The sequence below is a fragment of the Apteryx rowi genome, unplaced genomic scaffold (assembly GCF_003343035.1).
Source record: "Apteryx rowi isolate R43461 unplaced genomic scaffold, aptRow1 scaffold_121, whole genome shotgun sequence".
NCBI lineage: Eukaryota > Metazoa > Chordata > Aves > Apterygiformes > Apterygidae > Apteryx > Apteryx rowi.
The window spans coordinates 1,135,647-1,149,291 of NW_020447431.1; the positions used below are offsets into that span (position 1 = coordinate 1,135,647).

At 35.4% G+C, this 13,645-nt stretch overlaps 1 protein-coding gene across 9 annotated transcripts in view; it reads left to right on the forward strand.

The window, feature by feature from the left end:
* Positions 1-2,286: 2,286 nt before the first annotated feature.
* Positions 2,287-13,645, forward strand: part of LOC112978105 (sodium channel protein type 2 subunit alpha) — a 58,492-nt gene continuing 47,133 nt past the window's right edge. For 3 of the 9 annotated variants that reach the window (XM_026091274.1, XM_026091280.1, XM_026091311.1), the window contains exons 1-6: positions 2,293-2,559; positions 5,730-5,848; positions 8,396-8,485; positions 10,273-10,401; positions 10,897-10,988; positions 12,086-12,358. In XM_026091274.1, coding sequence (XP_025947059.1) covers positions 2,293-2,559; positions 5,730-5,848; positions 8,396-8,485; positions 10,273-10,401; positions 10,897-10,988; positions 12,086-12,358 — 970 coding nt within the window. Of the gene's footprint in view, positions 2,560-5,729; positions 5,857-8,394; positions 8,486-10,272; positions 10,402-10,896; positions 10,989-11,084; positions 11,177-12,085; positions 12,359-13,645 lie in introns of all 9 variants that reach the window. The other 6 variants (XM_026091261.1, XM_026091288.1, XM_026091304.1 and 3 more) reach the window with 4 other exon arrangements.

Genomic DNA, 13,645 nt, shown 5'->3' on the forward strand with positions numbered 1-13,645 from the left:
CCAGATAGGAGAGGCTTACAAGGCTCTTGATTCTGTATCTAGTCTTGCTCACTGCTAATAGTGGCTGATTTCTGTGCAGAAATTTGCCACTGCAGTGAACATTCATACCTGCCATCCTTCCCTTGCATTGCYGGGTTTCCCGGATGCTTAGACAGAATACACATCAATTATATTGTTACATGAGAAAATTGATACAGGCTGTAGTTCAAAATAATCCAGACTGTTGTGAGTCCCAGCAAGTGCTTTAGTTGTATGCTCTCTGGGCAACCTACGTTTTTGCATTTATCTGACTTTGCTGTCCCTCCTACTTTCTCTTCTGTGTCATCTTCACAGCTGTGGTCTCACTAGCTGATACATATTCGAAAGAATTTTGGAGAATCCTGAGTCATGGTCGGTTCTGTGCAAGCGTGAATGTTAGTCCCGGAGTCTCAGTTTAAGCAAGTGTTTGAACATGCAAAAATTCTCATAGAAATCTAAAAACTGTTCCTGACAAGGATTTATGTACATATATCAGTACCATCTAGTGGCAGTAAGAGTTATAGCAGCCAGTAGGCTCCACAGGAAATGCTGGATTTGACTTCAATAACCAGGATCCTTTAGCAGGAAGTTAGGTGTGGTCTTCAGAAGGAGAATTAAAAAAAAAAAGAAAAAGAAAAAAAAAAGAAGGAAAAGACATGATGGAATTTTAGCTGCAGTCTTCCTTGGTGCCATTCCAAACCCACTTAAGTGCAAGAGTCTACGCTGGTAATGAATTTTTCATTGCTTCCTGCAGTATTAAGACAGGGCTATGCCTTTTTTCTGTAATTAACAATAAAATCTAACAGGATTCTGCAGCAGGACCACTTTTCTTTTCCTAATTAACCCTTCTGCTGCTACTAGCCTCTGCATGTGTTTCAGCAGCAGTTTTCTAGAGACCATCCATGACAGAATGCACCAGGTGCGTTTGACCGCAGTGGCAGAGCATGTTCCCCAGGGAGACCTGCAGGAGCTGGGATGCGTGTGCATGTGCCTGCAGATGGAAATGGCTATGTGCATAATAAGGATAACGAGGAGAAAACATCGTGTTGCAGTTTAGCAGGCTTCAAAAATACGAATTTGTTGCAGCTGCGCTGGAGTCTGACAGATGCATGTGTGTTTAGTGTGGCAATAAAATAGGATCGTACTGATTGTAGTCTGATTATTGTATCATTTTAATTTGATAATTGTTTTGGGGTATGTTGTCTTGCAAAGAAGATGCTACTTTTTTATTCTATTTGCTGTCTTTTTAATGTGCTTACTCAGGATAAGGATTCTTGAGAGAAATTGTGGAAGGCTATGGCAGAGATCAAATTTATGATTTCATATCAAAGTATCTGCATTGGGAATATTTTCTATTTGTTGTTTTTAACCAAGCTGTCTGGAGGCATTAAGCAGAGATGGTTCTGCTCTTGGTAGTGAAAATTTTGAAAAATATATACAATTTATATGATATCACACTTAAAAGAGCTAAAAATGCAGTGTCTAATGCTTAAAGATAATTTTTGCTTAATTCAGAAATTCTTCCAATGCGCAGCATGTTGCAAGGCAGGGGATCTGAATACAGGTGTCTATGCCCGATTCCTTGTTTCCTGAGCTGGCAGCTCTGCAAAGGCAGCATATTTGCACCTGAACAGGAGGAGCATGTCACACTGCTTTCAACTGATCCCTCTGGCCTTAAATGTCAGTGGTGGATTCTAGGAGTCATTTCTGGTCCTTTTAGCTAGAGGGAGGGTTCATCCAGCATACAGCTTTTAGGATAATGAAGAGGTGAATTGGCAGTAGTCTCACTCCTCAACACCACACCATAAACACTTCAAACTGTTGATTACTCACAGTGAATGTGCTGGAAGACATCTCCTACCTTATCCACTGGAGTGATCAAACCATTACCTTTGGAAATGAGAAGAAGTCACTATTGTATTGTATGTGACATTACTTTATACAGTTTATAGAATTGCCAATCTATCATCTTCAGAAGCACTAAGAGAATTTTAAATGAAACATTTTAAGAACTGATGCCTTTGAGACACCTCCAGGAGGCCAACTGCAAAGGAACATGGTCTGTCTTGAAATAAAAATGAACAAAAAAATCCTCCTTTTGGATGATGATTACTGTATTTAACAAGTTGTCCCACAGAAAATTACATAAAGGTGTATTCCTGTAAATTGCTTGTGACTATGTGTGTTGCTCTAAATTTTTTCTGTGTTTTTTATGTTTTTAGCACTTTTTTATGAGAGAGGCTAAACAGTAATTAAGAGGTGCAGGATGAAAAGATGGCACAATCAGTGCTGGTACCACCAGGACCTGACAGCTTCCGCTATTTCACAAGAGAATCACTTGCAGCTATTGAACAACGTATCAGCGAAGAAAAAGCTAAAAAATCCAAACAAGAACGCAAAGATGATGATGATGAAGATGGCCCAAAGCCAAATAGTGACCTGGAGGCAGGAAAGACACTGCCATTTATTTATGGTGACATACCTCCAGGAATGGTGTCCGAACCCTTGGAAGACCTGGACCCATATTATATCAATAAAAAAGTGAGTGTTTATTACTAGTGAATGGTATATTTCTATCAGACTTTAAGAAGATTAAAATACAACAAACCCTATGATGGGCATAATATTTCAACTGCTTTTGGCCCATTCTTTACTTCTAATTATGTTATTCCAACTGACTTCATTGGCAGAAATCTCAATTGTAAGAACAGAAGTTCCTAATGAAAGTTTGCAGAACCTAGTTTGTAGGTAGAGATGCATTTGGGTTTTTTTAATGTATTTGGCATTTTACTCTAATTTGTAGCTTTCAGTGTTTTACACGCAGAAAAATTATTGAAGAAGTAGCACAAGGGTTATTTTTAGAGTGTTATTATTTTATTAATTGCTCTATTATAAACATGAAAGGAGCAGATCTTCYGTAACAGTTTCAGTGTTTTCATTAAGAAACACATTTCAAAGGTAGCTAAACACCTTTTCACTAACTTTCTTCACTGTCATGTGGAAAGCCAAGGTCTTATTCTCTTTTTGCTGGGGAACGATGAGGAATATGCAAAGGTTATTTCTCAGGTATATGCCAGAGATTTTCCTCTTTCATGCTGTACTCTAGAGAGGCATCATATGTCTCTCCTGAATATTCTGGGTGAAAAATTTTTCTTATCCAGATTCATGATGTTCTATGATTGTTGTCAAAGAGGGGGTGTTTAAAGAGGCAAATAAATAAAGAGGAGGTAGGAATTTCTCTTGCAGTTTCCACAAAATAAAATGTTATGTTATTTGAAAAAAAATTGTTTAAATATTTTATTAAAAAAAACACCCAACCCATATCTTTTGTTTAAAAAAAAGTCTTGGAGACAAGCACAATAGTGCTAAACTTTAGACTTTTCTGCAGCTGGCCTTGGGTTTCCTCCAGATTCCCAGTCCCGCAGATTATGGCATCACAGCTATTGCACCATCATTATTCTACCAGTAAAGAAAGATCTACTGAAATTCTTTTGATTTTCCATCTTCGTCTTTTCTACATGTGTAGGTAAAGTTCTTCTCTGTGGAAATTAGTGAATAAAAACAAGTGAATTAAAAAAACACACACACAAAAATACTTCAAAGGAAAAGAAAGACACCCCCCAAGAATTTTTAGGAGTCAAACTTGAACTAAGGAAAAAAAGAAGTGAAGATCTTCCTTCAGGAATTAGGGATATGCCTCATCACTCATATGTTCCTTTGAGACAACAGCAATATAGGCATATCATGCTAAGCTAAAGAAGGAGAACAGCTTTAAAAAAAAATAAGCTGTACCTTAAATGTTCAGTGCAGCATTCTTAAAGCTCATTTTATGCTGTGGATAACTACGAGTTAAATTTGAAAACTAAGTTTTCAATTAAGCACTGTGTTCTGCTCCTTTTCCTCAAGTGATTAATCCTGTTGAGGTCTGGAAGTAAGGCAAATGGTATTTGGGTCAAAGTGCTGTTCCATTTCCTTCCTTCTTTCCCAGTTCTGCAGTAATAAAAATACCGATTTCAGTGCTGGAAATCCTGAAGTTAGCACACGCATTATCATGCTTTGGAAACCAGAAGAGTAATTCTGCAATTAACTGTGAAAATGAAGTAGACTCCTTCTTCTGAATTGCTTGTTTGAGTGAGACAGACACAGTCATTGTGGTGGTGTTTTCTGAAAGCACAGTGGTTTCTAGTTGGAGATTTAAGACCCTAAAGTACGTGCTTTGCAGTCATAATTTCTCTTGATATTTTTCTTGCTGTCTTTGTATATCTTTGAACAGCCTTGTTTATTTAGGTCAGGTTCCATTTTAAACTGTAATATATCTTGATAGACCAACATCACATAAGTGGTGCTTCAGTGGAGGTTTTGCCAGAGGAAAGGCAACAGTATTTGAAAATCTCTGATTTTGGCCAGAGTTTCTTGAACTCAAGGAAGAAAGTAATACAGTTGAAAAGCAATGGTAGTGAAGGTAGTATTTTAGAGACCAATTCTTTCTCCTCTCCAATTAAGGACCAAAATATGCCGTGAGAAACAGTGGGTAGCTGGGAACAAAAATATGTTCAGTTTGGAAGAGCTGAAGTTTATGATTTCCAGCAGGGGAAGGCATCATATTTCCAGGGTTTCAGCTGCTGTATTTGGCACACCTGCTCGGAAAGCAGAGCAAAATCTTTACAAACGCTGCCCTCTAATCCCAGCTGAGGCAGAGCATGGCTACTGGCAGTGCTCCAGCTTTGCATGGCTCATGGTCCCTTTGGGATTTCTAGTGCAGCCAGCAATACTAGCTGGATCCTCTTACCTTCAATGAGAACGAACTTCCACTTTTGGCTGTCCTGTGTGGAGAAAGATGATAGAAACAGATAGTAATTTGCTCAAATGCATGCAAATGTAAATATTTAAAAAACTTGCTGCATGTCAAAAAAAGGCTTTATCCTTCTTTATTTCCCAGGTTTTAAGAAAGCTATTTAAGAAAGCTAATAAGTGCTATTTTAATGCTGGCAGTATGTATGAATTATTGCTGAAACCACAGACAGACAGTGAAAATAAATGGATTATTGAATTCTGTATTAGGTAAAAGTAAATTATGACGTAAAAAATAGACAGAATTGCAGGTATTAAACTCTCAAGAAACATTTGAAAAGAGAAACAGTATGTTATTCTATTCCTAAAATACAGAGAAAACAATCCACTACATCGGTGCTATGTCTAAAAACTGGTTATCAAACACTTGCAATTTCATTTGTTTTTATGAAGATCATTCCTGAATATCATGTCACTCCATTGTAATATTGTATTGTACTTAGATGATTTGATAATTAATGCTGGTATCTCATCAGGAAAGGCTGAAGTTTTAATGACTCTTATAATGTTATATATCTCAGTATATATATGTTAAAAGCKACACAAAGTACACTAATACTTCAAATATTATATACCTTAGTACCTTATATACCTGTGGCTCTGTTTTCTAGCTAGCAATATCTGGATTGCTTATGGTTTCTAAAATAACTTATTAAAATGCTTTCATCTTGTAGTAATTTGGCTGGATGCTGCTATATGTGAACTAGACAAGGAGACTCTGACTGGGGCCGAGGGGTACAAATGAAAGAAGATTTTGACCAAATATAGTTAGTACTGAAATGAAAATTATGCTGGRTTTGAAAGTTGTAATTGTTGATATCTTTTAAATGCTATTTTTCATTCTGTGTTTCTTCTTCCAGACCTTTATAGTATTGAATAAAGGAAAGGCAATATTCCGATTCAGTGCCACCTCTGCCCTGTACATGTTAACTCCTTTCAATCCTCTTAGAAAAATAGCTATTAAGATTTTGGTACATTCATATCCTTTTCAAGTGCTTAGTCTTAAAATTGTAGTGAATGAAATATTACTTAGTATTTAAATCATTCTCTGGCACATGTCCCAGGATGGACGTGATCTACAGTGCTTTGTCCCTTTTCTCTCTCCTATTTCTGTCTTCTGTTCTTTCTCTTCTTCCCYTTTTGCATTTATGCTCATTGCTGGATCTTAATATAGTAATATCAGAAGCCAGACAACCAGTCTTCTTCCTCTACACATTTCTTCCTGTGTCTTTTTTCTTCCCTCACCCATTTCTTCTTTTCCCTTCCCTCTATTTTTTCTGTAGTGTTCAAATCTTTTTTCATCTTTTCCCCTCCTCCACATTTTTCACAAACTGCAGATATATTGCTCAAAATCCTTTCAGTCCTTCCCTGATGTTCTGCGTTAAAATTGAATCTTTGATTCCAGGTTTTTGCTTGCATGACTATTTAGTAAAAATATGGTTTCATTATTCCTTTTCATTTCATGATTCACATCACAATTGCAGAGGATAGGTTGATTTCTTGTTCTATCATACATTCTCAATCCTGTATGTATCTTACCTGTCTATTTTATTTCTTGATCATTATTACTTTATGTCTTTGTAATCCTATAGTCTTCAAGTAGGTCATGAGACTTCCATGTTGTAGGTAGAGGATTGCAAAGCTAATGCTAGTAGTTGCATATCTAATTCTATCATTTTGTCTTTTTCAGTGTTTCAATATATGACCACAACAGGCATCCCATTGGTCTGATCCCAAATGCTAACATGAACAGTGAGGGCATTGACTCACTTACTTAAGTCTGCTTAAGACTGGCTTAAGCAAGTCTGCTTCCTTAAGGAGCAAATACAAACATTTGCAATATCACATCTCAAAAGAGTCTAACATATACACTCTGTATTAATGAAAGGGGTTTTATGTAGCATTATCTGTAGGGATCCTATGATCATGTCGAATAAATGCTTGAAATAAACTTTTTAAATTTTGGTATAGTGGAAGTCTGTTAGTTGCCCTAGTTTAATATGTGATGGATGTTTGTATCAATGGCTAGCCTACAAATGAATGCAAAATTACTCACAACTCTAGGTTGTTTGGTTCATGTTTGCTTGCTACAGGTGTCACAACAAATATGCATTTGTCAATTATGTGACACTTTTAAGCATGTAACAGTATTACTCTATTACACAGAATAATCGAAAATCATGGAACTGACACAGCGGAAGTCAGAATGTTTAAAAATGTTGTTTAAAATTATGGAAAGGTGTATTCCAGTCATCTCTCCATTGGTAAAAGAATAGTGAGGATTTGCAAAGCTGAGAGGGTATTTAATCAAAAAAAAATTCAAAAGCCTGTGCACAATATAGGAATGTTAAAAAGCTTATAACAAGTTATTTTATATGTTTCTGAATAGGTCTTAAAATACTGACCTTTCTCTTCTGCTTCTTTTATATAAGAATTATATAGCAAGAAGCCTTATTCTGAGTAAAAGATCTGAAATATTTTTACTGAGCAGAACAACTCAAAGGATTGCTGCATGTCATGCCACAACAGTTTGACGGTTCAGAAAGTAGAAATATTTACTGTCACTTGAAGATTGTTTTTGTTAATCTAGACGTGCAAAGGAAACTTTGTGAGGGGAGTGTCACTGTACTTTCCACCCCAATCTGCTCAAGTTTCTGGACAGGAGCACCATATGAACCTGCATTTTAGTTCAGAATCTAAAGCTCTATCTAGCTGTCTTTCTAATTTTGGGTGATGGTGCCATCATGTGGATGTTTTGTGTATTATCTGTCTGCTTTTCATTTTGGTGTTTGTTTTATTTTCATTTCTAAGATGAATGTCACCTGTCATAAGAGCCAAGGATGTAAATCCAGAGCAGTTCAGTCAAAATCAGTGAAGTTACTTATGACTTGGAACTGTTCTGGATTCTCATTAGATTGCTCTTTCTCAGAATATAATGTGCCTTCCCCTCCACCAACATTTATATCACTGAAGTCATATATAAAACAAACATGGATAACTTGATTTTTGCCCTAGAATTTTCCTATACTCTTTCCTACAAAATGATAACTCTAGCTTTCAATATGTGTATTATAATGTTAAGCAAAAACTTTGGTATTTGACATTTTATGGTGAAACATGACAGTATTATGAAGAAAATGTTTTCATTGTTTTGTATTCATGAAGCAAATCAGATTTATCTAGATCCTCCAATACAAATGCTTGTTGCGTCATTACATAATGTTAGAAGCCATCAGTTTAAATTTTCACTTTTTTATTTCAAAAGAAAAAATTATCTGGGACCTTCTTAAAGTTAATGTTTTCTTTATATCTTTCAGATTTTCTAATTCTCAGTGCATGATTTTTCTCTTTTACTTATTAAGCAATGACTATGGAAATTTTAAGATACTCAGGGCTTTTCCCTGAGCATCAGCAGAGCAGTGGAGGGATAAATAGCTCTTGATACTGGAAATCTGCCAAAACAGGATGTTATTTGATATTATTTTAAAGAGATTTTCTGGCTTACATTCCTTAACTCCTAACCTACATTATTCAGCATGCTTATCATGTGCACTATTTTGACCAACTGTGTTTTTATGACCATGAGTAACCCTCCAGACTGGACAAAGAATGTAGAGTAAGTTAAATGGATTTTCTTTGAATAATATTCAGAAATCTGAAATTAACTGCTGTAAATGATTTTATATTAATAAGGATGACATCTACTGACAGCAGCTGCTTTGTGGCATATGTTTTCAACAGCTATTCTGATGCTAGTTTCTTCTGTGTAATATGAAGTCAATACATTTTACACTTCCCTCATAATGAGTTGTTAAATTTCCATTCTCTATTTGCAGTACTAAATGGGGAATGTATGAAGAAGAAGGTGGCTTTATGACAATGCAAAAAGTGGTTTATAAATATTTTCSACTGTATTCTCTATTGCATCTGTGTAAGGATGTGGGGGAATATACCCTTCTGTCTGTATCATGTAACCATTATAAATAAAGGGAGTGTCTAATGGATGACTATGTTCACCATTAGGCAGCTTGCCTTTACCAAAGACAATCCAAAAATTACAAACTTGTAAAAAAAAAAAAAAAAAGAAGCTATTGGCTAAGTATTTAAGGGGTTGGCTATTCTTCCCATGGGAAGCAACCCCCAGAAAGGAAAGGTCCAGCACAGTGTCGACCCCTAGATCCCCATACACCACTGACACAGACTTTGTGATAATTCCACGGCTGTAGGCCACAGTTTGAAAAAACTGCTCTTCATGGTGCTTCATTTTTACAATAGTAATTTGTGCTTCTGCTGTTTCACTGTTATTGCTTTCGATGTTATTTATCAGATTAATCTGCAGTTATTAGCAGTGCAATCATAGCTCTATTAAAGTCGATGGAAGTATTGTCATTTTGAGTTCAATACGAACATACATGTATTTAGGATGTCTAGCATATAGTGAGTATTTATGAGTAAAGATAGCTAGCTTGAATATTTCTTCATGTCATTATATTGCGTCAACTAGATATACAACAGAAGTCCTGATTATCTGTTGAGTAGATTTGTGCAGGAAATTAATTTTTGTTTTAGCGGTTGTACTGAAAAAAATCACATGGGGAAATTGGTTTCTGGTTGACTGAAGTCTGAAATCCACTCTGAGCCTTTTAAACAGTTCAATATGAAACAGCATGTTTCATCTTCTTTTCCGTTGAAGATAAAAATGAAAATAAATTTCAAGATGACATTATTTAAAGATGGAAAGTTTAAATCACTCAGAATGCCAGAATTAAATATTTACACTTTTTAAGTTTCAACCATATTTTTTCAGTCAAAATGAGTAGCTGAATTTTACTGGAATTTGTAAAAACTTTTGGTTGATCTCACATGGGATTTTGCATCTGAAAGTACTCATCTCATTCCAGTACTATATGCTTTTCTTGCAGAATGTGAAGTACTGAGCGTGCTTACCTGTAACAAAGTCTATGAGGACTGATGAGGGTTGGCATATTGCCAGATCCTGCTACTAACCAACATTTTGGCATAAAAGTACAATTAGAAAGAAAAAAAAATTAGTCTAGAAACTTCTCCTGAAACCAGAACTTAATCATCTCTGTGCTGTAACATGGATTCAGTTTGGACATAAATGTGCACCAATGAAATAATGGGGAATTTTGTAACTGAGTCATTGGTGCGGATTATAGAATCTGAACTTCCCCTATGGGTTCTCATGCAGTCTCTTGATTGCAATTTCATTCCCCCCCCCCCAGTAAATTCTGCAGATGTTTAAAGTTGGTTATATCTTCCATTAAATTCTTATACAACTTAAAGAGAAGAAAATAATGAGAATAGAGCAACTAGAAAGTATAATGTATAAAGATCATATATATTTGTTTCTATAAATTTCATTTTGCATATTTTCCTCAGATACACATTCACGGGAATTTATACCTTTGAGTCACTTATCAAAATTCTTGCACGGGGCTTCTGTTTAGAAGATTTTACATTTCTTCGAGACCCATGGAACTGGCTAGATTTCACTGTCATTACATTTGCGTAAGTCTTCTACTTGTTTTTTTTCCTCCTCTTTTTTTTTTCTGATAGCTTGAAATTGGTGACTAAAAATTGCCTCATATTTTGTCAGCCAGAACATTTGGAGCCTGGACTTCCTGCAGTTTCAATATGTTTCTTCTACCTCTTTTGTACAGTTTAGTGTTTCTAACTAAGCATGTGCTGCAGAGGCCAGTATGGTGTGTCAGCCCGTAAGGATTGCCAACGCCATCAGACCGAACTGTTCATATCCTGTCTTCTTTCTGTACACCAGAATTAAAGGCATCCTTTTGACTTCCTGTCATAAACTACCAAATTAGGTTTCAAAAATTAAGTCAATGATGTGGTTTACTTTGGCAAAATTTAGTTTAATTTTATGATCAGAAGCATATTAATAATACAGGCAAAACGCAGTGAAAGGTGAAGAGGTCTTGATGAAAGACCCGAGTAAATAGGATAAGCTCTGCCTCAATTCTGAATAACTGTGATTTAATCCTACAGGTATGTAACAGAATTTGTAAACCTAGGCAATGTTTCAGCTCTTCGAACTTTCAGAGTATTGAGAGCTTTGAAAACTATTTCTGTAATCCCAGGTAAGAAGTAGTTGGTGTAAGGTGTTAGGCCCCTCGTATCTCCAACTGTTATTTGTGTGCTGTCATTGTGTTTGTGTGTGAACTCCCCTATTACAGATATGTGACAGAGTTTGTGGACCTGGGCAATGTCTCAGCGTTGAGAACATTCAGAGTTCTCCGAGCTTTGAAAACAATATCAGTCATTCCAGGTGAGAGCTAGGTTAAACACTGAGGCTGACTTTTGTTCCACTAAGGCTGTACTCACGTTTTTAAAGCATAAGCCTTGTTGTTTGCTAAACATTGCTAACAAAATAAAAAAGCAGGAATCAAGATTAGTAATTTTATTTAAATTGATTTCTGCTTCTTTAAGATTAGCTGTATTTTCTTTTAAAAAAATCAGCCTTTGAGTTTAACAATTCTTGCATGAGATATTTGCAGTAAACAGCCTATGTGATTTGCATCTTATGACATCAAGCTTTCCTTTACATGTTTTAAAAATAAGTTAATTTTAAGCTTTCATACTGATGCAAATTTTATCATTTATTGCAGGCACTTGATATAGAAACTTTAAATCAGTTTTGAATGTCATGTATAAAAAATAAAACTATAAAGGATAGCATGGGCCATGCATGGGGAATTGTTTTAAAGATGTCTTTCTTCTCCAAACCATCACCCCTTTTATATTATAAGAATATTATCATGAGGTTATCATTCACAGATGAATTTATAATGTCTTTGTGAGGATTTATTAATACAGAATACTTTTTAAATGGTTCATATAAAAAGGTTTGGGCAAGAGGCATCAGTAAAAGCAAACGATACTTTTCTATGTAGGGTTGAGATATAGCATGAATAATAAAATCACTCGTTTTGGCATAAACAATGTTTTGGGGAATGTCTACTTTTTATTTCTGTACACTCTCAAGAAAGCATAAACTTACAGCTTTTCATTCATCTTCACAAATAATCAGGCTTTTCATGAAAATTATTGTATCACAAACATTAGACTCATTTAGTTGTCATTTTGCATGCAATCTTTATCTTGTCAGGAAAAATCACATGATATTTTGTGTTTAGTATCTGTTTAACATCGTAATAAAAGTGTTTTCTCTTTGCAGGCTTGAAGACTATCGTGGGAGCCCTAATTCAGTCTGTGAAGAAGCTCTCGGATGTCATGATCCTGACTGTGTTTTGTCTGAGTGTATTTGCACTAATAGGGCTGCAGCTGTTCATGGGCAACTTGAGGAATAAATGCCTGCAGTGGCCTCCAGACAATTCTACTTTTGAAACAACTGTTATTTCCTACTTTAATAACTCTATAGGTGAAAATGGTACATTTATTAATACAACAGTGACAACATTTAACTGGGATGAGTACATCGAAGATAGAAGTAAGAATTAATTATATAATTTACTGCATTGTTTTGTCTCGAAATTTTAAAAACAGATGCAAAAGCATGCTTGTATATTTCCATTGCAATTAAAATGGTGTAATCTGGCCAAAAGACGTAAAAACAGAGATTTAGCAACCCAGATGCATCAAAAAATCCACCATGTGTAGTAAATAAAGCAACAGTCATAATGTGTATTAACATACTCATAACAACGTGCTGGGTGCTGAAATGTCTTTTTACCGTTTAGTAAGTATGACTTTTAGGGCATATCTACAATGCAGCACAATGCAGAGGTTTCCAAGCTATTTTCAAGCCTGCTAAAGTAGTGTGATGGTCCTAATATGGAATCTGAAATCTAATATAGCTACATTAGCACAAGATAATGTCCAAGATAATGTCCAAAATCATAAGCCCATATTTGAACATCAATTAGCTCATGAATCCTTCTAGTAATTTTTCCTATGCACCTTCTTCTAGCAAACCAGGAAGCAGATTGCATGTTATATATCTTTTCATTTGTTGCTAATATGTGGAAAATCAAGAAGCTAACATTTTAGTCTCCTTTATACCTCATAATGCAGTATTTTCTCTGTCTTAGGTAATGTCACTACTGCATTAACAAAAATTGTTTTAAAATTCAGGTAGAACAACTCTGAAAGTTTTTGCAATACCTTGCTACTCTGTCTTTCATGATGGTAGATAGCTTCTGTCTCTTCTATTTACCTATTTTATTGTATTTAGTGTTTTAACTTTGTAATTAGGCACGACCTTAAGTTTTTTATAAAGTCTGCATAAATGTTGTAACTGATGCCTTTGTCCACAAGGTATTTGGGTGTCTAACTCCTATAAAGCACCTAGCTCTCAGTGACTTCTATTGAAAGTTAGGAAACCTCAGTTTAACAGCTAAATCCGTTTGGATCTGAGTCTCATTGCCTTATAATCTTTTAATACACTTATCCTCTCAACATGCTAGTAATATTATAGAAATGTTGGATTGGAAGAGATGTTGGATGATAACCTATTCTTAAAAACCTCTGAAAAGAGATTCTGTTCTGTTTTGTTCTGCTCTACTCTGCTCCATGCTGTTCACCCTTTAGCTTCTTCTAGCACTACATCACACAAATAGAAAGTTTTTTTACTACCTGACCTGTTGTGAATTTCAGATTGAATGTATTACTACTTCTCCTATGGTCTGAGAAATAAGATAATCAAGTCTGCTTTACAATAATCTTTATGATATTTTGAAACTGTTATTTTCTCTGTTTCTGGTGTTTTCTAAATCAA